The sequence below is a fragment of the Suncus etruscus genome, chromosome 14 (genome assembly GCF_024139225.1).
Source record: "Suncus etruscus isolate mSunEtr1 chromosome 14, mSunEtr1.pri.cur, whole genome shotgun sequence".
NCBI classification, from domain to species: Eukaryota; Metazoa; Chordata; class Mammalia; order Eulipotyphla; family Soricidae; genus Suncus; species Suncus etruscus.
The window spans coordinates 15,936,022-15,959,140 of record NC_064861.1 but is presented as its reverse complement, the minus strand read 5'-3'; the positions used below and the strand labels follow the sequence as shown (position 1 = coordinate 15,959,140).

The window sequence follows — 23,119 nt, the reverse complement described above, 5'->3', positions numbered from 1 at the left end:
AGAGATGAGGACGATGTTTTTCTGTAGTGATCTTTTCCTAAGTTTTGGTTTCACACTTCCAGTTTTTCTTTCCTCTACCTTTCATTTCCTTTCAGCGTTCTTCACTGCAAAGTAAAAAGCAGCTTGAAAGACTCTTCTCAAAGTTTTCAATGCTCCAACTGCAATGCATCCTTCAGTTCCACACCAAGGTTTTGTTTCTCTGTTATCATCTTACGTCCTTGTGGGGTCCCTTTTTGTGCATGTTGTGACTCATTGCCCCATGAGCATTTAAAGACTTTCCTGCTTCCCCACCTGGGCAGCCCATGAAATGACCCAGAGAGCCCTCTGGGGGGTGGGGGGGAGGGAGAAGGCTGATTCATAAAAGAATGCCCGGCTGGCCAGCTCAGAAGCTTGTGTGGTCCTCATCACTTCTTCCTGTACCCCCTTCCTGATTGTCTTGTAGTTTTGAGCGGCACCAGGAGACTTGCCGGGGGGATGCCCGGTTTGTGTGCAAGGTCGACAGCTGTGGAAAGAGGCTGAAGAGCAAGGATGCCCTGAGAAGACACCAGGAGAACGTGCACACTGGTGAGACATCGTAGGAGGGTCCTTTGGAGAGGGGGCTTCCTCCCTATGGGCCACAGGGCTCTGGTTTCAATACTTGCCCTAGCCCTGCGCTGTGCTTTCCCCTTGTGTCCCACACAGATGTGGAACTCTAGCTGGTGGTGGGGCTTTTCCTTTTGCCAAACACTATTTCTTTTTCAAGTGGATTTCAGCAACTTTTGTCTCCTCTCCTTTCTCTGAATTCTTCACCACTGCTTGGGAGTCAGTTTTGCATGCAGAAAAAGTTCCTAGAAGTTTTAAAAGCTAATTTTTAACATTGCAAATGCGTAAAATTTCTTTTTGGACAGATAGATTCAAGCTCAGAGGCACACACTTCTGCCTTAATATTTTTTACAGGAAAGCTGCTTCAAAAGCTGCTTATGTTTCTCCTATTTGGAGGAAATTACTGGCTGCATTTGGATATGGGGCTTGGATGTGTTTGGATTAATAAAGCAGACACTATTTGAATTCCTTCTAATGGCTAGCTAAACAATGAAACAATTATAACATTTGACTGTCACTGAGATTTCATCTGCTCTGCACATGGGAAGCGCGTTTTCAGGGAGGGATTGAATCTATTATATGAGCAGCTGGCTGGGGCATCAGAGTTAACTTTCTACTTCCTCCTGTCGTTTTTCCTCAGAGAAGGCTGAAGTTCATGGAACTTCTCACACCCTTCTGGGCCTCTGCTCTTCTTGGGAGTCCACTGTTGCCTTTGATTCGGGTGGGGTTGGAGGCAGTCAGGATCAGGGTGTCCTTGGGAGGCCAGAAAGTCGCTTCTATTTTTTTCCCCTGTCCCTTACCTTCCCCACAGAGGAATAACGGTGAATGGCCAGGCTGAATGTTGTCTGGTTCGATGTGTATTTATTAGCCAAGCAGCCAAGCCATGTCTCCCTGAACATATTAGTAGAGGATAGTTTGCTCTCTCAGTCTGGGCTGTCCACTAAAGGGAAGCTACACATGAATGCTTCTGGTAGTTCAGGCCTCTTTAGGGAATGCATGTCACTAGCCCTCATCCCCTCTATTTTCTTCATGAGACTGTGAGGCTGATTCAGGGAAGATGAACATTCATTCTTTACATTGAGCATGGGGCCTTGTAGCTTTGTGATAGACCTGTCTTCCTAGTCTTTTTAAGCCATTGTAGTTAAAATGCTGTTCTTAATTTTCCCCATCTCTGTCTGCAATGTATTAGAACAAATCTTTCATGTCAATTTTAAAGTTAACTTTGCTGAACTAAGTGAAAAACCAGATGCAAGCTGAAAACTCTGGAAACTTGCTTTCTTGTTATTAAGCATATGGTCTTCAGACTGTGCTAGAAGTATAATTTCTTGGAGGCTTCTTGTAATTGGCCTGAGATATTAGGATATTATTGATTCTGGAATTCATGGTGATTTTGGAGGAAACCATTCCTAAAAGGAAGTTTTTAATTTTTTCTGTGCGTGGATCTTATAAAAGGTAAAATTCACTGGATTTCAGCCAAAGGTCACTGGGTGTACTTATTTTTGGCTGACTTTGGTATAGTGTATCATTCATAATTTCTTTCCTTCCTCCCCTTTTGGGAGAGAATATTCCACCTTGAAAAGAACAAGACAGTGTTCATGCATACAGTGGCAGAGCATTTACTAGAGGGAGGCAAAGGTAGTTAAATAAAGAGGATATCTGGTAACTTTTACCACTAACAAAAAGTAGTAAATCATCATATTGATGATGAGGAATGTTCTTGTTAGGTACTTAGAACGGAAGATGCTGATAAGAAAGCAGGTGTGTGTGTGTGTATGTGTGTGTGTGTGTGTGTGTGTGTGTGTGTGTGTGATGTGTTTATGCTGTGCGTTACTTTATTTAAGGCAATGCTAGTTTTTATGATTGTGACTGTATCTTAGGGACACAGTTTCAGATCTCTTCTGAATCTCTGTCTTCACAGCACACTCTCCACCAAAGTGCCAGTGTCTGTCCCTGTTCCTGTTCTCTGTCCCTGTTCCCCTCCAGTAACCTCAGTTCTGTGGTCAGAGTCAAATGGTTGGTGTTTGTTTGATTTTGTCTGAGCCTTTGCATCTCTCTATCTCACAACAGAATGGGGTCATCTGGTAGTTTTTCATTTCACTTAGCGTATCCCCTATAGCTCATTCATGTTGTCACAGGCAAGATTTTATTTATTTCTTTGGGGGGGGGGTAGGGACTTCCCAAGCAGTGTTCAAGGAACCTGGAAATAATCCTTTATGACAGATGATTCAATGCTAGGATCTGCCAGTGTCGGGGGCCATCAGGGCCACATCTAGCATTTCTTGGGGGCTGTCTAGGGCTAGAGCCATTCATCTTGGGGATTAGGCACGTGGTGCTAGGAACTAAACTCTACTCCTTGTGGATTCAAGACCTGTACTTCTGTCCTCTGAGCCATCTCTCTTGTTCCAGAATTTTCTTTTTTCTTTTTTTTTTTTTTTCTTTTCTTTTTTCTTTCTTTTTTTTTTTTTTTTTTTGGTTTTTGGGCCACACCTGGCAATGCTCAGGGGTTACTCTTGGCTGTCTGCTCAGAAATAGCTCCTGGCAGGCACGGGGGACCATATGGGACACCAGGATTCGAACCAACCACCTTAGGTCCTGGATCGGCTGCTTGCAAGGCAAACGCTGCTGTGCTATTTCTCCGGGCCCTGAATTTCATTTTTTCTTAAGCAGAGTTATATTCCATTGTATATCTGCACCATATCTTTTTTACTCACTCATCCCATTGGTCACTGGAAATGTTTCCTTTCCCCTCTATAGGAAACACCAGCTGTAGAGAGAAACTAGGTTTCAGATTGTGATTTATATGCTTTCACAGAACCCATGCTGTTGAGGTGACATACCTGTGTGAGATCTTATTGCAGTGTCAGTATGGCTTATACCATCTCTCAAGCTTCTCCTACCTTTGAAAAGAATGTGGACTCTGAGTATTTTAAAAAGTGGAAACTACACACCAGATATTTGTATTTAGCCAAATATAGGAAAATGGAAATAGGGGAAGGTTTAAATAATGACTTTGTAGATACTTGTACCCTTGTGCCCAGGGAAGCTGATGGATCCTAAGAATCTTCCCAGTTACCTATAAGGCCACATGGAGTGGGACAGATACTCACTTCTTGACTTTATCTTAGATTTTTATGGGGCTAACCATGTGCTTTCATACTTATTGAAGACCACAATTTTCCTCTGTTTTCAGATGAACATAATTTTTCCCCATTTTTCTCCTCAGAGGAGCTCTGATTTAGTTTTTGGGGAGTAAAGGTTGAGGGAATTGGAGGGATTGGGCATAGCCAGGACAGGGAAGAGAAGCAAGAAGTGGTTTAGCTCATGTATTTCTCTGGCCAGCTGTGAAAGAGGAACAGGAAAAGAAAGTTAGGGATTATAGCCTTACTGAGGGAGTGCTCAGACAGTGTGTGTTAGTTGGGAAAGGATATTCTCAGCAGCTCCGCATACATGGCACATTTGTATGGGGAGTTGTCAGGTGCTGATTTTTCTTGGGAAAATTTTCTTCTCTAATTGCCAAATTACTAGTTGCTCTTTAGATGTTACCTATCACATGCAATATAGTATCTGATGACCCTTTGACTGTTTCTGTTTAAGTCCTGATGTATGTGGTTTTATTCTTTAGGAGATCCTAAGAAAAAACTCATCTGCTCAGTATGCAACAAAAAGTGTTCTTCAGCATCGAGTCTGAGGGAACATAGAAAGGTTAGTAAAATAGCTTCTACTGCTTATTGGATTGTAAGCTCTTATAGTCATCTAGGTTGTCTGTCATGTATATTTTGAAGCATTTTTTAAGCTAGCACAAACCTTTGTTATTAAGTGCATGAAAGACATGTAGAAAAGTGAATGTTGAAAAGAATATTTTAAGTTGTTGAAGCGTTCCTCCATTGATAGGATCATGTCTTGACCCTCATGTCTTTGCTCTGACACTCCATTCTGGTTTCCAGCTTTGCCAGTTGCTGCTTGCTCAGGAATTATTGTGTATTTTTGTACTATGCTCTATAGTGACATTTAATTAGTAAACAGATATGTATTTTATATTTATATTTGAAGAACTAGAAGTATTAGCATATCAAAAATATCAACAAAACCCTCATGTTGGGAGAAATGATACTTAATGGATTTCATTTATAACTATAAACCTTACTAAACTATTTTCATTTGAAAAAGTTATCTAAATAAGTGGTATTATTAACCTTAGCAATATTAATAATAATTTAATACAGTGTTTCACAGAATTAAAATGAAACTTAGATTTTTGTTCATATGCAGAATCAAAACTTCATATTTTAGCAAAGATATCAATGATATTTCCTAATTATGTATGTGTTTTTTTATTTTTTGTTTTTTCGGGTCACACCTGGCAGTGCTCAGGGCTTACTCCTGGCTCTACACTCAGAAATCGCTCCTGGCAGGCTCAGGGGACCATATGGAATGCCAGGATTTGAACCACCAACCTTCTGCATGAGGGGCAAATGCCTTATCTCCATGCTATCTCTCCGGCCCCATGTGTATGTTTTTTAGACTGTTTAAAAACATACAATATTTTCTGTCAAGAGATTTAATACTGAGGAAGAGAGGCAATGCTATTAGTGATAGTACTTTTGCTATGATTTTTAAATGAATTTTGGCTCTCCATTTTGTAACTAGATTATTCCCAAATCCCGTGGCATGACTTAAGAATCATCTGACACTCAAACCTATAGCTCCAACCATGTACTGTGAATTTGACCTCTGACATAGGAAATAAGTTAATAAGATGTCTGACTGAAGTTATGGAGTAATTTTGACCTGTAGGGATAAAAAAAATACAGAACTATTGGACAGTTAGAGAAGTGGTTATCTTCTTAACTTACCCTCTCAGTAACCTTGAGGGTCTGTTTCTCATCTGTGAAATGTGACATTAACTCATCAACACTTTTACATTATTTTTCTCTAAGTGACATGAGACTTTTTTCCTTCAGTTCCAAGTGGTTACTTGATTAAATTATTCTAAAGTAGGGAACAGTTTGTGAACTTATGGGTAATTTTTGCATAAGGACAATGTGCTCTGCAAATAAGCATTGAAGTTACTTGTAAAATAAGTTTTGCATAGAATGCTATTCCATGTACTTGTTCTTGGAAGTTTTAACATCTTTTATAATTTAATGCTTTATTTTTCTAATCTCTTGAAGATAGTTTATTAAATTAAAAATTCTACCTGTTTGAGTGTTTCAGCAAAATCGATTGTGACTATGTTAGCAGATGGAAATCCCACATGGAAATGGCTGGAAAACATTGCCTCTGTTGTCTATAGAATATTAGTAACCTGCACAGTGCAATGCTTCCTAATCACAACATTGTTCCTCTTTCAACTTAAAGCCCTTCTGACTCAATCTATTAGCTGAATTTATGGGCAGTGTTTACTTCTCATTTTTATGGTATGCTTTTGGGCTACACCTGATGATGCTTAGGTCTACTTCTGCTCTGCACTCAGAAACCACTCCTGGCAGTGCTCAGAGGACCATATGGGATGACAGGGATTGAAGCTGAGTTGATCTCATGCACGACTATACTATTGTTCAGGTCCGAATTCAACTCCATTTTTACTCTACTTGGATGGGAATGAGGAATGTCTAAGTTTGGTTGCAGTATTTCACCTTGCCAGTAGATGGTGCTTTATGAATATACCTAATTGCATTAAAGTCTAATAAAGTATTTGTCATTACTATCTATGTACTACCTTTATGTTTCAGTAGATATGTGTTATGGTCCTTCTTGAAAATTGTTGCATTTGTAACTTCAGATTATAAATATTCTTATAAACTTGATAAGCTGTACATGTTTAAAAAACATGCTTTCCTTAGCAGTCAGCATAAATAGTATCACCTGTCACTTTCATTTTAAACAGATTATTTTATTAAGCCATAGGCATTTTGAAAATAGCTTTGGGCTGAATTTTCCACTATAAATAAGACAATGCAAAATGCCTTCATATATTGTAAATGTTCTCTTATAAATTAGGGGACATTAATCTATAAATCAGACAGAATAATTAAAGAAACAAAATAGAGATCCCAGAAATAAACTATGAATATAGTCATAGTCAATTTATGACAAAATAAGAATATAAAACTGGAAAACATTACTCTTTAATAAGTGGTGAAAAGAAAACTGCAAGGCCACATGTAAAAAAATTTAAACTGGACCACATCCTATATCATATACAGAAATTTACTCCAAATGTCTAAAACATAAATATAAGATCTCATTCCATAAAATCCCTGAAAAAATCCCTATATTTGTAAGTTCCTTGGAACTGACTGCAAAACTAAGAATGGTGGGGAGGCACAAGAAACCAATAGAATTAGACCAAACTAAATATCAGCCTAAAAAACCATCAAACAAAAAAGTTAATGATTTGAGAGAAACTGATCATAAAACACTGTCAGAAAAGGGATTAATACACAATATATATAAAGAACACATACAACTTTATAAAAATACTAGTTAGAAATAGCCAGAGGAGCTGAGTACATTTCTTTTCTGCTCCAATTATGCAGCTGTCCAGTACACAAGTAAATGATGCTCAGTATTTCTATTCATTAGAGAAATGCAAACCAAAACCACAAGGAAAGAGCAATTGAATTTACCCTTTAAGAACTAGAGTTAATAAAGTGAGTGTGACATTTTGGTTCATAGTCACCCTTTGCTTATGGATTGATATTTAACTTTCCATACTCTAATAAAAACATGTGTTTGGGAAGAAGGGGTGAAATCTTTCAGGCTAACCATTCTCATGCCTATGGCTTACTTGTTTTTTGCAGATACAGTGTTCTTTAAAATTGTAGGTTTCTGATAACCTTTCATCAGGCAAGTCTGGCAGTGCCATTGTTTACAGCAGCCCATGCTGACTTTATGTCTGCATCATAGAAATAGTTTCAACTTTTCCATCATTCAGTTATGGTGAACTGTTTACCAGGGACTTTTGATGTTACAATGATAATTGTCTTGGTGTGTCCTGAATTGCTTACTCCCTTGAAATAGCAACCTTGTTTTGATGTTGTGTTCCACCAACATTTCCCATTTTTTTCCCTTTTTGAGCCCCCATTCCCTTGCAAAAACGGTGCTGAACTTAAATGAATTGTTACTTGTCCAATGGCCCTACAAGGGAAACACTTAAGTCAAAAGCTAGAAGTGATGAAATTTAGTGTGGAAGGTATGTTTATCAAAGGCTCAAACTGACTGAAAGCTAGGTTTCTTGGATTAGTTTGCCAAATTTTGTATGCAAAAGAAAAGCATGTGAGCAAATTGAAAAATGAACCTATGAATAAAAACATGGAACAGCACCATTGCTGATAATGGAAAGTTTTCCATGGTAAGGGCAGGAGACAAGTCAGCTACAGTATTAGCCAATGCCTAAACCAGGTCAAGGTGCTCATTCCCATAAATCCTATGAAGACTGAGAGAAGTGAGGAAGCTACAAAATAAAATCTTGAAGCCAGCAGAGATTGGTTCATAAGAAGTTTCAGTTGACACAACAGGTGCTGGCGGAAAAGCTGCAGCGAATTCTCCAGATCTTGTGAAATTCATTAATTCATTAATCACCACAGGTTTTCAGTGCAGACTGGACAGTCTTGGAAAAAGAGGTCACTTGGGACTTGATTGTCTGGCTTCAATGGCTGGCTAAAATTTACATGGGACTCAGCTGATGACTTTAAGTTAAACCTGTAATTATTTATCATTCTTAAAAAGTGAGGACCCATTAAAATTACGTTAAATTTACTGTCTATTCTATACATGAACTAACAAAACCTGGATGACAACACAAATGTTTTTAACATGATTTTGTTGAATTAAACTCACTGCTGATATCTACTCCTTGAAACAAGAAAAGCTAAAAATGGATTTGTCATTGTGAAAATAATGTAATATGTATACATGTTTAATTCAATGATGCACACCTGAAATGTTATAATTATATAAAATTATGAAATTATTTAGTGTCAATAAAATATATGGTTGAAAATAGTAATTTTCATTGACTGCACCTGGTTCTTAGAGGTCTGTTGGAGGTAAATGTGGTTTTCATGTCATTCATAGAAAGAACACCCTAATTGCTCTTGAGAAAGAGCAATTTTGGCTTTTCAAATCTAAAAGTAAGGCAGTGGTTGCCATAGATAGTGATTCCTCTGATGAATCTTGGCAAAACCAGTTGAAAGCTATCAATAAAGAATCCTTTATTCCTGATAACCTTCCCTGATTCATGGGAAAGGGCAAAACTATCATTATTAACAGGAGTTCAGAAATAGCTGGCTATAAATACTCACCAATGACTTTGAAGGGTTCAAGACTTCAATTAAAAAGTAACTGCAAGTGCAGTGATAGGATGTTATGATTTACAAGAAATGTGTTGTTTAGTCATTCAGACACTGTCTTGTCCATAATCCTGGATTTCAGCTCACCAAACTCTTGGGACTTGCTGACTGATAGAGCAATAGGACTTCAAATATTTTGTCTTGTCCTCTGTTTCTGAAGCAATTTTAGAGTCATAAAAGTGGGCAATTTGGTATTTCAGATTTGTGCTCATGAAAGTAATTTGGGAAATACCAGACGTGGCCACAGGTTTGCAGGAGAACTAGATCTGTGACAGGAGATTTGGGACTTCTCATCCCATTGGACTGTTGAGGAGACAGGATTGTCTGTGTGCAAGTAAGAAGGCTTCCATAAAACCCAAAAGTAGAGACTTAGGTTGAGGTTGAGTAAGTTTTTCTCCCAGGGAAGACATGGGATGTCTGTGCCGTTTCTCAGTAGCTTTCTCTATACATTTATTCTATCTGGCTGTTCCTAAATAATATACTTGGATATTATTAACCCACTTAGTAGCTATTATACATGCATGTGTTCAGAGCAAATTAAATAAACTGGGCTAGAGTGTCCTGGGAACCTCTGATCTGTTTGTTAGCACAGGTAATAACCCAGGCACACAGCCTGCATCTAAAGTGGAGGCAAGTGTGGGAGGGTGAGTCCTTCATCTCTGGAATTTGGAGAAGGCAGGTTATATATCAGACCCACTATATGTGTGGTTAGGTATAGGATTAAGGTCCCATTGCAAGCCTATGTCCTCTCAGCCTTGCTCCTGTTCCATCTCTTTCCCTTGAGTTATTCCAGGCTATTTAGACCAAGAGAGATAATTGCCCAGAGCCAGCTTAGTCCTGCACACATTACTCATTACTCTGCTGGTGCAGGCAGGGTCTCTGCCTTGACATTTTACTCTAGTGTTCCTGTCATCCCTGCAGGGTCTTCTGTGGTGCCATATTTGCTGGCGTATAAGACGACCGGGCGTATAAAACGACCCCCTAATTTTGCAGTTAAAACATAGGTTTAGGCCTATATTTGCTGTATCAGACAGAATGTTCCTGTGCTGCATGTGCTGCATTTGTTCCTGTGCTCATGTACCACAATGAGCCAATCACAACAATCAAAGGTTCAAAGGTTATACTGTCATAGACTTCCTCTCTGACTCTGGCCAATCTGAGCAGGCTTTTGACAGTGTAGATTCGGGTCCAGAACATTGTCTAATTTGCATACATCAAAAGCCTGCTTGGATTGGCTGAGTTAGAGAGGTGGTCCGAGCAGCCACCTGCAGTGATTGGTGCAGGATCGAGTTGGAAAATTCGTTTTGTGGCAATATTCAGACAGTTTTTGTTTAGCGGCATATTGAAACATTTTTTCCGGATATACTCAGCGTATAAAATGACCCCCGATTTTCCGTTGACTTTTTTTTGTTTCAAAAGTCGTCCTATACGCCGGAAAATACATAGTTACTATTCCTCCTCTTCTGCTAGAGGGCCTTTGCTTGCTCTTTATTTAGTGCTGTGAGATCTGCCTAAAATGAGATTGAAGCAAAATGTAATTTGACCAAAACCACTTTTGAAATGTATTGGCATTCATTAGGACGATCAGTATCTCTAGTATAACATTTCATACAACTCATTCCTCCTAGACCTTTGTATTTGGTTTCTGGTAACACATTGTAGGCATATCCTCATGCAGTTTACTAGTTGCTTTGATTTAGTGTCTGGGAGAAAAATAAATGAACTAAATATTTAATTGTATTTTTATATTAACTATGTCCTCTGTTATTATTATGTTTTTGATCTTTTTATTAGGCACTTCCTGTCATTTCCATTTTGCTGTGAGGGTAATGTCTTTTCTTATTGTGATTCTTGTCTTTCACAGTAATTTATGTGTTGTTCTGTAAAAATTATATTGAAGCTTAAGATACTATTGACCTCACAATGTTACCTATTATCAGGTTGAAAGTTATGCATAATCAAAAGTTAATCTATGGTAGGTGTAATATTTTGCAAATATTCTAAATTTAGTATGCCCTAAATAGATCAGCTGTCCCATATTTAAAACATGTTCAATTGTACTTTTTAGTGTCATATTTTTACAAGGTAATTTATACTTATAAAACTTTCAAATTATGTAAGAAGTTCTGGATAAAATAGGCTGACTTACATAGCTTGATAAATAGTATGTGTTCCCTTGCTTATACTTCTACGTAAGATTGACTTACTGTTCTTGTCCAATAATTTAGTTCAGTTTAATTTAACTATTTTCAGATTCATGAGATATTTGATTGTCAAGAATGTCGGAAGAAATTTATTTCAGCTAACCAGCTCAAACGTCATATGATCACCCACTCAGGTAAGAGAAATATTTTTTAATTTTTTTTTTACTGAAATCACATCAAAGTTTCACTTGTTCTTTGTAGAGCTCTGAGAAGTCAGTAGTCCTTGTAGCTTGACCATTGGCTAGCAAGATGATTTTGAACACAATGCTTCTTGAGTCCTTAGTGTATTAAAGCAAAGATAAATTGGACAAAGACATTTAATACAGTTTGCTTTGGATAAAGCAAAGATAATTGAACAAAATTTTATTAGAGATCTTCAGAGTCCTTTTTTAATTTGTTATTATTTCTTCTTGAGCCTTATTTTAGTCTTCATCTGATATGTTTTTTTATTTTTAAACTTGCTAGGAAGGTTTAATATTATTTGTATACGATAGTATAGTGTCTGATATTTAGGAAAATTTCAGAATCATTATTTTTACATCTCTATATGCTTCTATGTTAAATTAAGTTACTAACATGCTGCTGAGGAAGTTACAAATAGAATTAAAGTCAATGTTTTAAGGTCCTAGTTTTATTTTAAGCAAGTTTGAGTTAAATTTTTAAAAATAAAAACAGCCCTGAAAATAATTTTTGATTTATGAGGTCTCTAGGATGTCTATAATCTGAGGCCATTAAAGTCAGAATGTTTTTAAATATTCAGTTTGTTTGGAGACAGAAATAGATATTTTGGCAAGGGAAAACAGGAGATCAAAAACTGGTGGCCTTCAGATATGGTTTGTTTGAAACCAACAACTTTCAGGCTAGTTGTCAACATTACATGAGTATTGTATAAATATAACTTGGCCATAGCAATCTCAATGTGTGCCTTCTGCTGCGAATGGGCAGCTGAGTATGCATGGAGCCCATGTGCCTGAGAGAAGCATATCTGTGGTTCACCTCTCCTCACAGAGCTGGGTCCTGGTAGAAACACACATTCTCTCGACCACTCTTTCCATCCTGAATCTTTCATCTACTGTTTTCCTTGGATTTAAATTTCCACCTTTATGTTGAATTAATAAAATGACTGGGGGGGAGCATTGGGGGGAATCTGGGGACTCTACTCAACCGTATTTGGGAGCCACTTCCATATTAGTACCCCGGTCACTTCCAGTATTGTCCAGGACACCATGTGGTGCCCAGACCCAAATAGAGCTTCTGAGTACAAAGCCTGTTCCCCTGCCCTCTGAGCTGTCTCCCTGGCATAGAGTCATCTTTAAGCTAAGCTAGGACATACTTTGAGTTTACAAAAGGCCTTTGAAGCAAGCAGATCACATTCTTTTAATAGGCTCTCATCTCTAATAGGTACACTGGGGAGGAGATATTTTTGCAGCTGTTTTGATAATGTTTCATTAGTTTTATTCCTAAGTAGTAATGCAAGGTAATGCTATTTCCTTTTTTTTTAACAAACAAACAAGCAAACAAACAAAAAAACTTTCTAGAGCTATGAGATTGCCTCAATTTCTTTTTTTCCCCTCCCCGGCAGAAAAACGGCCCTATAATTGCGAGATTTGTAATAAATCTTTCAAGAGGCTTGATCAAGTTGGGGCCCACAAAGTCATCCACAGTGAGGATAAGCCCTACAAATGTAAGCTTTGTGGAAAGGGATTTGCCCACAGAAATGTTTATAAGAATCACAAGAAGGTAAGAGTTTGTACTGCTTTTATGTTTGACTTTTTATTTGCTGATAAGATTCCCAAGGAATTATCTCTCTTTTAGAAGTTGCTGTCTGAGAGATAGGACAAGGGGGTAAGATCTTGTAGAATGCTGATTTTATTGGAATCCACTATCCAGGTACCATTGCAAATGGTCCCTTGAGCAATGCCAGGAGTACTGAGTCAGCACTGAGTCCTGAGCACCACTGGTTGAGGCCCTCTAGTAGCAGAAAATTGCTGTCACTTAGGAGCCTGCTGAGTAGGGTGGAGCTTTGAGTGAAGATCTAGAGTGTTTTCTCAACTTGCCTGGACCTACCAACTCTCTTGCCTGGCCTTGTTTTTCCCCTCAGTTTTCTGTAGAAACTTCTCATAAGGAACTTGTTCTCTATACCAGCATTTCTAAACGTTTAACTCACCCTGGATTCCTTCTGACCTGTTTCCCATTTCCCTTTTCCCAATGGTTGGACCCTTGTCATGTGCCATGGCTCCCCAAATGCCTGCATCAGGGTCAATGTGCTGCTAGCTCCAGAGCCAGGAATTTTAACTGTTATTTTTTTCCCTAATCCTAAATTTCACACTCATTTTCTGTTGCTTATTTGATTCATAATTGAGCATCTTTTTTGACCTAGTGGATTAGGTATGTCCCAGAATGAGATATTTATTCATTTTGCCACAGAAAACTTATATTTGTAGTTTACTTTGGCTAAAGTAGTCACTATCCTGTCTTTGTGTTATCTTATACTACTTTGTAAAATGAGAAGCTAAATAAATCACAATCCACTTGCTTCATAGCCTCCTGGTTTTCACATTTAGAAGGAAGGAAGAGGTAAGTTAGAGAGCAGAGTTATCCATTTCTTTATGAACCCAGCACTCTTTCTGTCACTCATCTTCCTCACTTTCACAGCTATGCATATAGTTTACCTGTTATTCAGGCTTCCATCTTTTAATCAGACAATCCTTCCCAAACATAGAGCTGGTGCTTCACTGTGGTTTTTGAATATTTTAAGTTGAATTTTACTGCCCTGAACAAGTTTTAGTGCATGAACCCGATTTTGTCACAGTTAGTTCAGAGCAAAATACTATGCCCTGAACCCACTCTCTCATTTTCTGTTCTTTTTTTTCTGCTTTCTTTTTTTTTTGGGGGGGGGGTCACACCCTGCGGTGCTCAGGGGTTACTCCTGGCTGTCTGCTCAGAAATAGCTCCTGGCAGGCACGGGGGACCATATGGGTTACCGGGATTCGAACCAACCACCTTTGGTCCTGGATCGGCTGCTTGCGAGGCAAACACCACTGTGCTATCTCTCCGGGCCCATTTTTCTGCTTTCTTATGATCCTAAACAACTTAACATTTGCCTTAATTCAACTCTGCTCTCTAACTTACCCCTTCCTTCCTTCTAAATAGGGCTCTATTGATTTTTGTTTGTGTTTTCTACATTTTTCTCAAGCTTTTTGTTTCAAAGTATTATTAGTCTTATCATTTTTTTGAGTAAGAATCAAAAAATTTTTATCTGAATTCAAAATTTGTCCAAAAAAATTTGAAAAACCTTAGACATGAATTTTGAAAATGTCTCATGATGTGATAAATGCTTTCTTATTGTTTTGGTTAATATAGTTTATCAGGATATTTTATATATGGATAACTTTTTACAGGACTTCTTTACTTATAACATTCCATTGACATTTTTGGCATTTCTATATTCATTGAAACTTTATTTATTTATTTTTTTGTTTTTGGACCACACCCGATGATGCTCAGGGATTAAATCCTGGCTATGCGCTCAGAAATTGCTCCTGGCTTGGGGGAACATATGGGACACCAGGAATCAAACTGAGGTTTGCCCTTGATCATCCGCATGCAGGACAAATGCCCTACTGCTGCGCTATCACTCCAGTCCATTTATTGGAACTTTTAAGAAAGATTTTTTTGTTGTTGTTGTTGTAACCAAAATATTTATTGATAGATTGAAGAATGCAATTTTATTTTATTTTTTATTTTATTTTTATTTTTTTTTTGTGGTTTTTGGGTCACACCTGGTAGTGCTCAGGGGTTACTCCTGGCTCCATGCTCAAAAATTGCTCCTGCAGGCACGGGGGACCATATGGGACACCAGGATTTGAACCGATGACCTTCTGCATGAAAGGCAAATGCCTTACCTCCATGCAATTTTAATGGAACAAGGCACTACTAAAATGGTTTGATATACAGTCAAAAAAAATCATAATCTTCAGAATTTTACATAGACAAGTCAAGAAACCTCTGAAGTACCTAATAGATCAGTGTCAGACAATTCTTCCCTTTCATAAAATACTTGATTTTATATATCACTTGATTACAAAGTCAGACTGATACTTCATCAAAAATTCTTCAGTCATTTCTACTGGAGTAATCCAGCCCAGTAACCTCCTAATCCCCACTCTTCCCTATCTTGAGTTAGTTTTCTTTAGAAACCCCCATCCTGAACTATGGTGCATACACAGTCTAGGATGGCCTTTCAGAGCAAAGAAGCTAGCATTCAAGCAAGCAAGCAATGAATCAGAGAGTGCCAGTCCCAGCAGATACATGATGAGGACTCAGACAAACAGACTATAAAATGATAGCAGCTTAATTCATTGAGGTCAATATTAGTTGACTTAGAAAATTGCTCTGGCTCATAAAACCTTCTCAGTTTGTTCTGCCAGTGCCAGGCCAATATTTATAAGGGATAAGCAATGTTGCTTATAAGAGGAGCTATGGGGTCATTGTAAGCAAGTGGCTAATGATCTGATATATTAAATTCTTTGGACTTGTATTAGAAGCTCATTATGGCTTCCAACATAATATTAATATTTTCCAAATATAAATTCTTAGAGAATTGTGTGCAAAACTTCAAGATACTGAGGTCAATCTTTAAATCTCTTGGACTGGTATAAACAAGGCACTTCTGTAACACTAATCTTTCTATTGGAAAGGTGAAGTAAAAAATATTCCTGAGGCATAAATCATCTTGAAGAGGTGGTAATACAGGAGGTGATCAGAGTACTTACCCTCTTTGCACAGAAAGCTGGGTGATGATGGTGTCCCCAAACTAAGCCAATCTTCAGGCAAATGTCTGTTTCTGAAGCTACCACCATAATAACAGACTAACAGGAGGAGCCACACAGGTTGGATCCTGAGAATCAGAGGTCAGAGGGAGAGCAACTTGGACAAGCCAACTAGAGGTTCCACTTTCATCTCATCATGGCTACCACCCTTCCAGAACCTTCCCCAACTATCCTTCACAAAATAACAGAGTGCAAGAGATGAAGAGAGGGTCACACAGTTCTGAGAAAAGTATGGATTCCTGAAATGCTTCTATAAAGGCAATATCCCCAAGATTCATAAATCCCCAAGGTAAATAAAAATGGCCAAACCACAGAAAAATCCTGACAAATTAGAAATGCATTTATCACTCCTTAGGCCTCTGAGGAGACCTTCAGGTATTCAAGAAACACAGACAGGCACAGGAGAGATTTCCCTTGAAGTCCTCAGAGTGAAAGGAGCAAGAAATCCTAAGTGGAGCAGGGAAAATCTCTTCAACAAGTGGTGCTGGCAGAACGGATTAGCCACTTGCAAAAAAGCAAACATAGACCCCCAGTTAACATCATGCATGAAGGTAAAATTCAAATGGATTAAAGGCCTTCATATCAGACCTGATACCATAAGGTATATAGAACAAATTGTCGGTAAAACACTCCAGGACATTGAGACTAAAGGCATCTTCAAGGAGAAAACTGCACTTTCCAAACAAGTGGAAGCAGAGATCGACAGATGGGAATACATTAAGCCGAGAAGCTTCTGCACCTCAAAAGAAATAGTGCCCTGGATACAAGATTCACCCACCAAGTGGGAGAAACTATTCACCCAACACCCATCAGATAAGGGGCTAATATCCAAAATATACAGGGCACTGACAGAACTTTACAAGAAAAACCATCTAATCCCATCAAAAAATGGGGAGAAGAAATGAACAGATACTTTGATAAAAAAAAAAATACAAATGGTCAAAAGGCACATGAAAAAATGTTCCTCATCACTAATCATCAGGGAGATGCAAATCAAAACAATGATGAGATACCATCTCACACCACAGAGACTGGCATACATCACAAAGAATGAGAACAAACAGTGCTGGTGGGGATGTAGAGAGAAAGGAACTCTTATCCACTACTGGTGGGAATGCCGTCTAGTCCAACCTCTATGGATAGCGATATGGAAATTCCTCCAAAATCTGGAAATTGAGCTCCTATTCGACCTAGCTATTCCACTCCTTGGGATATACCCTAGGAACACAAGAATACAATACAAAAACCCCTTCCTCACACCTATATTCATTGCAGCACTATTCACAATAGCTAGGCTTTGGAAACAACCAAGATGCTGTTCAACAGATGAATGGCTAAAGAAACTGTGGTACATATACACAATGGAATATTATGCAGCCGTCAGGAGAGATGAAGTCATGAAATTTTCCTATACATGTATGTACATGGAATCTATTATGCTGAGTGAAATAAGTTGGAGAGAGAGATGCAGAATAGTCTCACTCATCTATGTATTTTAAGAAAAATAAAAATCATTTTTGCAACAATCCTCAGAGACAATGAGAGGAGGGCTGGATCTTCCAGCTCACTTCATGAAGCTCACCACAAAGAGTGGTGAGTGCAGTTATAGAAATAAATACACAGAGAACTACCATAATCATGTGAATGAATGAGGGAACTGGAAAGCCTGTCTGGAGTACAGGTGGGGGTGGGATGGAGGGAGATTTGGGACATTGGTGGTGGGAATGTTGCACTGGTGAAGGGGGGTGTTCTTTACATGACTGAAATCTAATCACAATCATATTTGTAATCAAGATGTTTAAATAAAGAAAAAAGTTGCCTATAAGTGCATCATAAAAAAAAAAGAAATGCATTTATCAGCAGAGCTTGAGGTACCATGCAAAACAGAAAGGACATACAGAAGTTGAGAGCATAGGGTGAAGAAAACAGCCAAGCTGGAGAGAAATCTTGCCAGCTCCAGTAGCCAATGCTCAGGGAGAAAACTTTTCTGGCATATTCTTGGCAGGAGTTCCTTGCTCACTTTCTCAGACTGGATGGACATGTGACATTCAGTAGCTGAACAGGGGGAGATGAAGTTTAAATGGAGATCAACCAGCAAATGATAAGATCAGAAAGAGACTATATGTATGATTCTGTAATGCCCTGTTTACACACCAAAAGCAGGTGTGTTTATGCAACATATTTGGTGTTGTCATGCAACAATATTAGTATAAGAGCTGATGTGGGGCTAGTGGGCAGAAGGATGCTCGAGTTCTAGTTCTTAAATAATAGAAAGCAAGGAACAGTTTCCTCTTGGTCCTTTAATGAAGGACTACATCCATCTTCTCTGAAACCTTAACAAATTCAGTGAATACTATTGCACTGTTTCCATCTTGGTTAGCCTCCCAGATAGGCCTGTCTGCAGTGCTACTCAACTGCTCACCTGAGATATTCACTCTAACCGTGTTAGCACCTATAATAGCTCATCACTGGAGATCTTATTTTTATCCCAATCATAGGGTTAAAAAGCAAAGTGGTTTGTTACTTCCACTCTTGAGTGGTTCTGGTCCATTCACATCTTTCCTTTTTTCATTTTCTTCAATGGGTCAGAAATGAGCCAACAGTCTCATGAATCCATGGAAGTTTACTTGGTCTTCTCCCTTTGGAAAGAAGGAATTGATGATCCTGTCTTACAAATGGTTAATAAAAAGTCCTGGAATCCATTGAAAGTCTTGCTGGCTGAGAGTCCTTCTCTCCTTTGTCCAGGCTGGTGAAGCTGATGTAGAGGTGATCTGACTGTGGGAAAAGCTCATTTCCTTCTTGATCTCAAGATCTTTGTCCTGCAGTAACATGGATATCTGAGACCCATCACAAAGTTGGGCTACTCCACAGCAGAAGCAGTGGTGGCAGGAGGAAGGGAGGAGGGAGAGAAGGGAAGGGAAGGCCAAGGGTCAAGAAGGGAGAGGGCACTTTCCACTCTATAATGAGAAGTTTGATCTCTTTTGACATCATTAAAAGAATATCAACTTCAGCTTCACTTCAAGAAAAAATTTACCTAAGGGTAAACAATTCATGGATAGTGTCCCAAATTCTGCCTACCTGATTTCCAGCTGCCCACCCTTTTGTTTAACTCAAGCACTGTAAGTCTAGGGGCAGGATCATATTCATGATTTTTTGAATTACATGACTATAAAAAATTATCTGGCTTGTTTCCTGCCATGTCTCTGCAACCCTTTTGCTTCTTTTTTTTTGGTGAACCTGATCTATCCACATTTATGAGTTTTTCGCAGTTTGGCTTATGTTATATGCCATATGGGAATTTGGCACGAGATTTTTGCACCATCTCTCATAGTTTCAGCCATAAATCATATGAAAGTAATAATGATCTTAGGAAGGCTAGAAACAGTGCTGCCTCTAACTTTCAAAGTGGAAAGCACATTCAAGGCAAATGTGTTTCTCACTGTGTTATGATCCTAGCATGTGTTTGGTGTGGTTATATGAAAATGCTGTGAAATACTCTCCAAGAATGCAAAAAAGGGCAAACTTTTCTCCCGACTCTTATCATTATTCCTTAATGGCTGGTTAGAAAATTGAATTGAAAATAAGGATGTGTAACATTGGATCAGATTGATTTTTTTTTAGATTGATTTTTTTATCATGTAGTACAACCAGAAATTGTCTTAATTAAATTTTATTTTGTAGCCCTTATATATTTTCCTACTTGTAATTTATTTGGAACTTGATTTCTCTAATTTATTCTTTGCATATATAAATTGTCTTAATAAAAGAGGTATTTTCTTCATGATAAATAATAATATTTAGTGAAATTTGGAAATTTCTATTTCTACAACCCAATTATTGGTCTTGTCATCTTGCTAGTTATAAAGGCTCAACAGATCAAAATATGTTTTTCTCTCCTGAACTTTTTTTTAATAATATAATTTTTATTTTGATCATAGTGGCTTACATATAGTTGACAATAATATTTTAGGTACATATTTACATAAAATCAGGGGGGATTCCCATCACCAATTTGTCCTCCCTACACCTTTGTTTTTATCCTACCTCCCATATCCTCTTCCCTCACCCCCAGGGCTGCTAGAATATATGGTCCCCTTTGTACCTAGCCCACTACTTAGTAGTCTTGCACCTGCTTGGTCTTGGTGCCTTTTTCCCCCTTTAACTGGGAGGCAGGACTAGCTAGTTCAAGTTATGTGGTTTTGTTTGAAGAAGAGAAAAGCAATAAACTGGGGTAAAAGTCTAATATGCCGAAAATGGGCGGGATCCTTCCAGAGGCTCTCATCATCGATTTGAGAGACGAAGGAGAAAAAGAAGGTGAAAGACTCCACCAGTACAAAAAGAAGTATAAAATATCCAGTGAGGACTCCAACAATAACGATAAGCACCACACAAAAACAAACAAACAAAAAAACGCCATGGTCTTGAGATAAGAAACATGGCATAGCACATAAAGAAAGAAAAGAAAAGAAGAGAAAAAAAAAGGTATAACTGGGGACAACAACTTCAGTAACCACACCCAAACAAAGAAATCAACCAAAAATAGATAGGTAAATAAAAATGATAATAATATATGAAGATTAAAAAATAATATATAAAAAATAAACAATGTTTTGTGCCTTTTTTTTCCCTCCTGCCCTGGCATAGTAAATATTGGGGTCATTCGAAAAGGAATTCACTTTGCCTAAGAGATATGGGGTTTCTCCATCCTTGGAGTATAATGTCATGGGATTCTCCTGAACTTTTTTAATGATCATTTCATATGGTTTTTTGTTGGCCTTTTAGAATCTGGATGATATAAAAATTATGTGGGTCCACATGTGCCTTGACTCTTTAAATCCCAAGTGGGCAAATGCCTCATACCCCCAGGAGATAAACAAGGAATCTGCACATTTTCTTTTGCTCGTTTGTAAATTTGCTCAAAACAGAATCAGGATAAAATTTACATAACTGCTTATGCTCCAGGCAGGATTTCTTGTCATTGAAGCATTGTGTTTCCTGGAGCTGACATTATTTGCTCTATGGCTGAAATGTGTACACAGGGTTTTCTGCAGATGAAGTCATAACCTCCCAGGGAACAGAAATATGTCTGTTCAAATAAAAAAATTATCTAGCCTGATCCTGTTTAGAACCTTCTATGGACGAACTTCAGAGGCCTATAAACGTTCCATACAGTTTCTTCTGGAATGATAAACTTTTTGGGGGGTTCCTGTGGTAATAGTCTCAGCCAGGATTTGCAAAACTTTGCATCCTGACCCCTTTCTCAATCTAGAAATCAGTGTCAGGAGTCAAGTATAAACTTTTGAAATATCAGTGTGTTTTAGAACATCAAAATGTTTAATGTTCTAGAAGGACCAATGTCACCCTAAATAGATGTGGTTTGTCTTTTTTAATTATTTAAAGAAAATGCATCACCTAGTTGACCATAATACATTTGTTTCCAGATAAGAGAGAGCAAAGTTATTTATATAAAAAAAGAAAGAATATAAAAGAAAAGGGAAGAAAAATTAAAAAAAAATTTACAGTGGAAAGCACATTTGTGCAAATTGTTGTAGACTCAGTGAAGTTATTAATATGACAGGTTTAACTGTCCATTCTGTTAAATTGGTATGATCCTATAGGGATGACCGCATCAAATAAATGAAGCTGTCCAGAAATTCAAAGCACTGTTATTGATTTTAGGGGCATGTTCTTAGCCTCCTGGAAAGATGAGGTGCCTACAGTTGCTTCAAAAAGCTCTGGTGATATCAGTCTAAACACCAGTATACCTGAAGTTTGATCAGATTGGGGTCACTAAAGGAATTGTAGAGGGGTGATGAAGCAGGACCATAAGTAAAATTGTGAATCTAGGTATTGGATGCAGCAGTGTGGCTTTGGCAGAACAGGTACTTGACCTACCTCTCTTCCAGCTGTGTGGCTGGAATACCCATGATTTTTTACAGCTTGATTTACATCTTTTGAGAAAAGAGTGAGTCTCTGGAGTTGGCCTGGTACAAACATGGTGATGACCAGTTTAGTCTTAAAAACCATAATTTGAAAGATAAATGTTACATAATAGGAAAGTCCTTCAAAAATTTCTTAGGAAAGGGACCTCCACAGAGAGCAAGAGTAAGTTTCTCAGTGTTCCTTGAATAATGGGAGAAGAAGTAGTGGGTTCACTTATGAGGCCTTGTCATGCACTGTGAAGAGAAACTCACTCTTAAAGGGGTACACAGGAATTGAACCTGACCAAGGCAAACCACAACACAGAAGCAAACCTCAGATTCCAAGGTCAACTTAGCCAACAGCAAATCACTCACCCTCATTATTTCCCAAAACAAAAACAAATAAAAGAAACCCTTATTATTTTTTAGAAACTATTTTTATAAACCTTTGAGTTTTCCTGTTCAACTCTAAGCTTGAAGATGTTTCTACCCTTTAATTCACATACCCTTTCACTGCCTTGTACTTTGAATCTGGCAGTTGTTTCCTGAATAGGTAAAATCCATCGAAAGACTATGGCCCCCTCAAACTAAGATTTAATTATCATAGTTAAGTCATGGTTGTAATATGAAGAAATATTTCTTTTAGATATATTTTTGAACTATATTCTGACACAGGCAGCCTTGTCTTTTTTCTGTATTCTCATGATTTAATGAGCCTATCAAGGAACTTGGGATCACTGTGTATTCTTTCAACACTAATTGAGTTTACTAGTTGAAGTTAACTTAAGTCCTCTTTCTATGTTTAATTAGAACATGTTGTCTTGTTCTGATTTTCTGAACCCTTTCTTAGCTCTGGGATAAATATTTGACTTGTACCTTGCTGCCAAATCTTTGAATTTCCTCACTTTAATAGAAGATCCTCCCTCCCGGCTTTGTTTGCCCCAATCCTGCTGGCACAGAGCTGCCTCCCAGCCTCAAACCTTTACTCTTTGCTTTCTTCCTGATAACTCCAGGCTAGCATTTGCCTGCCAAGTGTGCCCTGGGCACAGTTCAGCCCTCAAGCCCTCTACTTTTTACCAGCCCAACACAATCCTGATCTGGGAGTTGAACTCACCTTGTTTGACTGGCCTGATCAAACTGCAGATGCCTTATCCCTCCCAGAGCCATGGAGGGCAATGTGGGAAGAGAGGTATTTACATTTTTAAACTTAATGAAAACTTTCTTTC

The 23,119-nt window shown here is 38.2% G+C and overlaps 1 protein-coding gene and 1 pseudogene across 1 annotated transcript in view; one reads left to right on the top strand and one right to left on the bottom strand.

Annotated features, from left to right (window-relative positions):
* PRDM5 (PR/SET domain 5) overlaps positions 1-23,119 on the top strand; it is a 166,003-nt gene that overhangs the window by 66,305 nt on the left and 76,579 nt on the right. The window contains exons 6-10 of the mRNA XM_049786905.1: positions 96-188; positions 443-564; positions 4,205-4,284; positions 11,190-11,274; positions 12,723-12,880. Coding sequence (XP_049642862.1) covers positions 96-188; positions 443-564; positions 4,205-4,284; positions 11,190-11,274; positions 12,723-12,880 — 538 coding nt within the window. The remainder of the gene's footprint in view (positions 1-95; positions 189-442; positions 565-4,204; positions 4,285-11,189; positions 11,275-12,722; positions 12,881-23,119) is intronic.
* Positions 13,432-21,999, bottom strand: LOC126027489 (calcineurin B homologous protein 1-like; annotated as a pseudogene).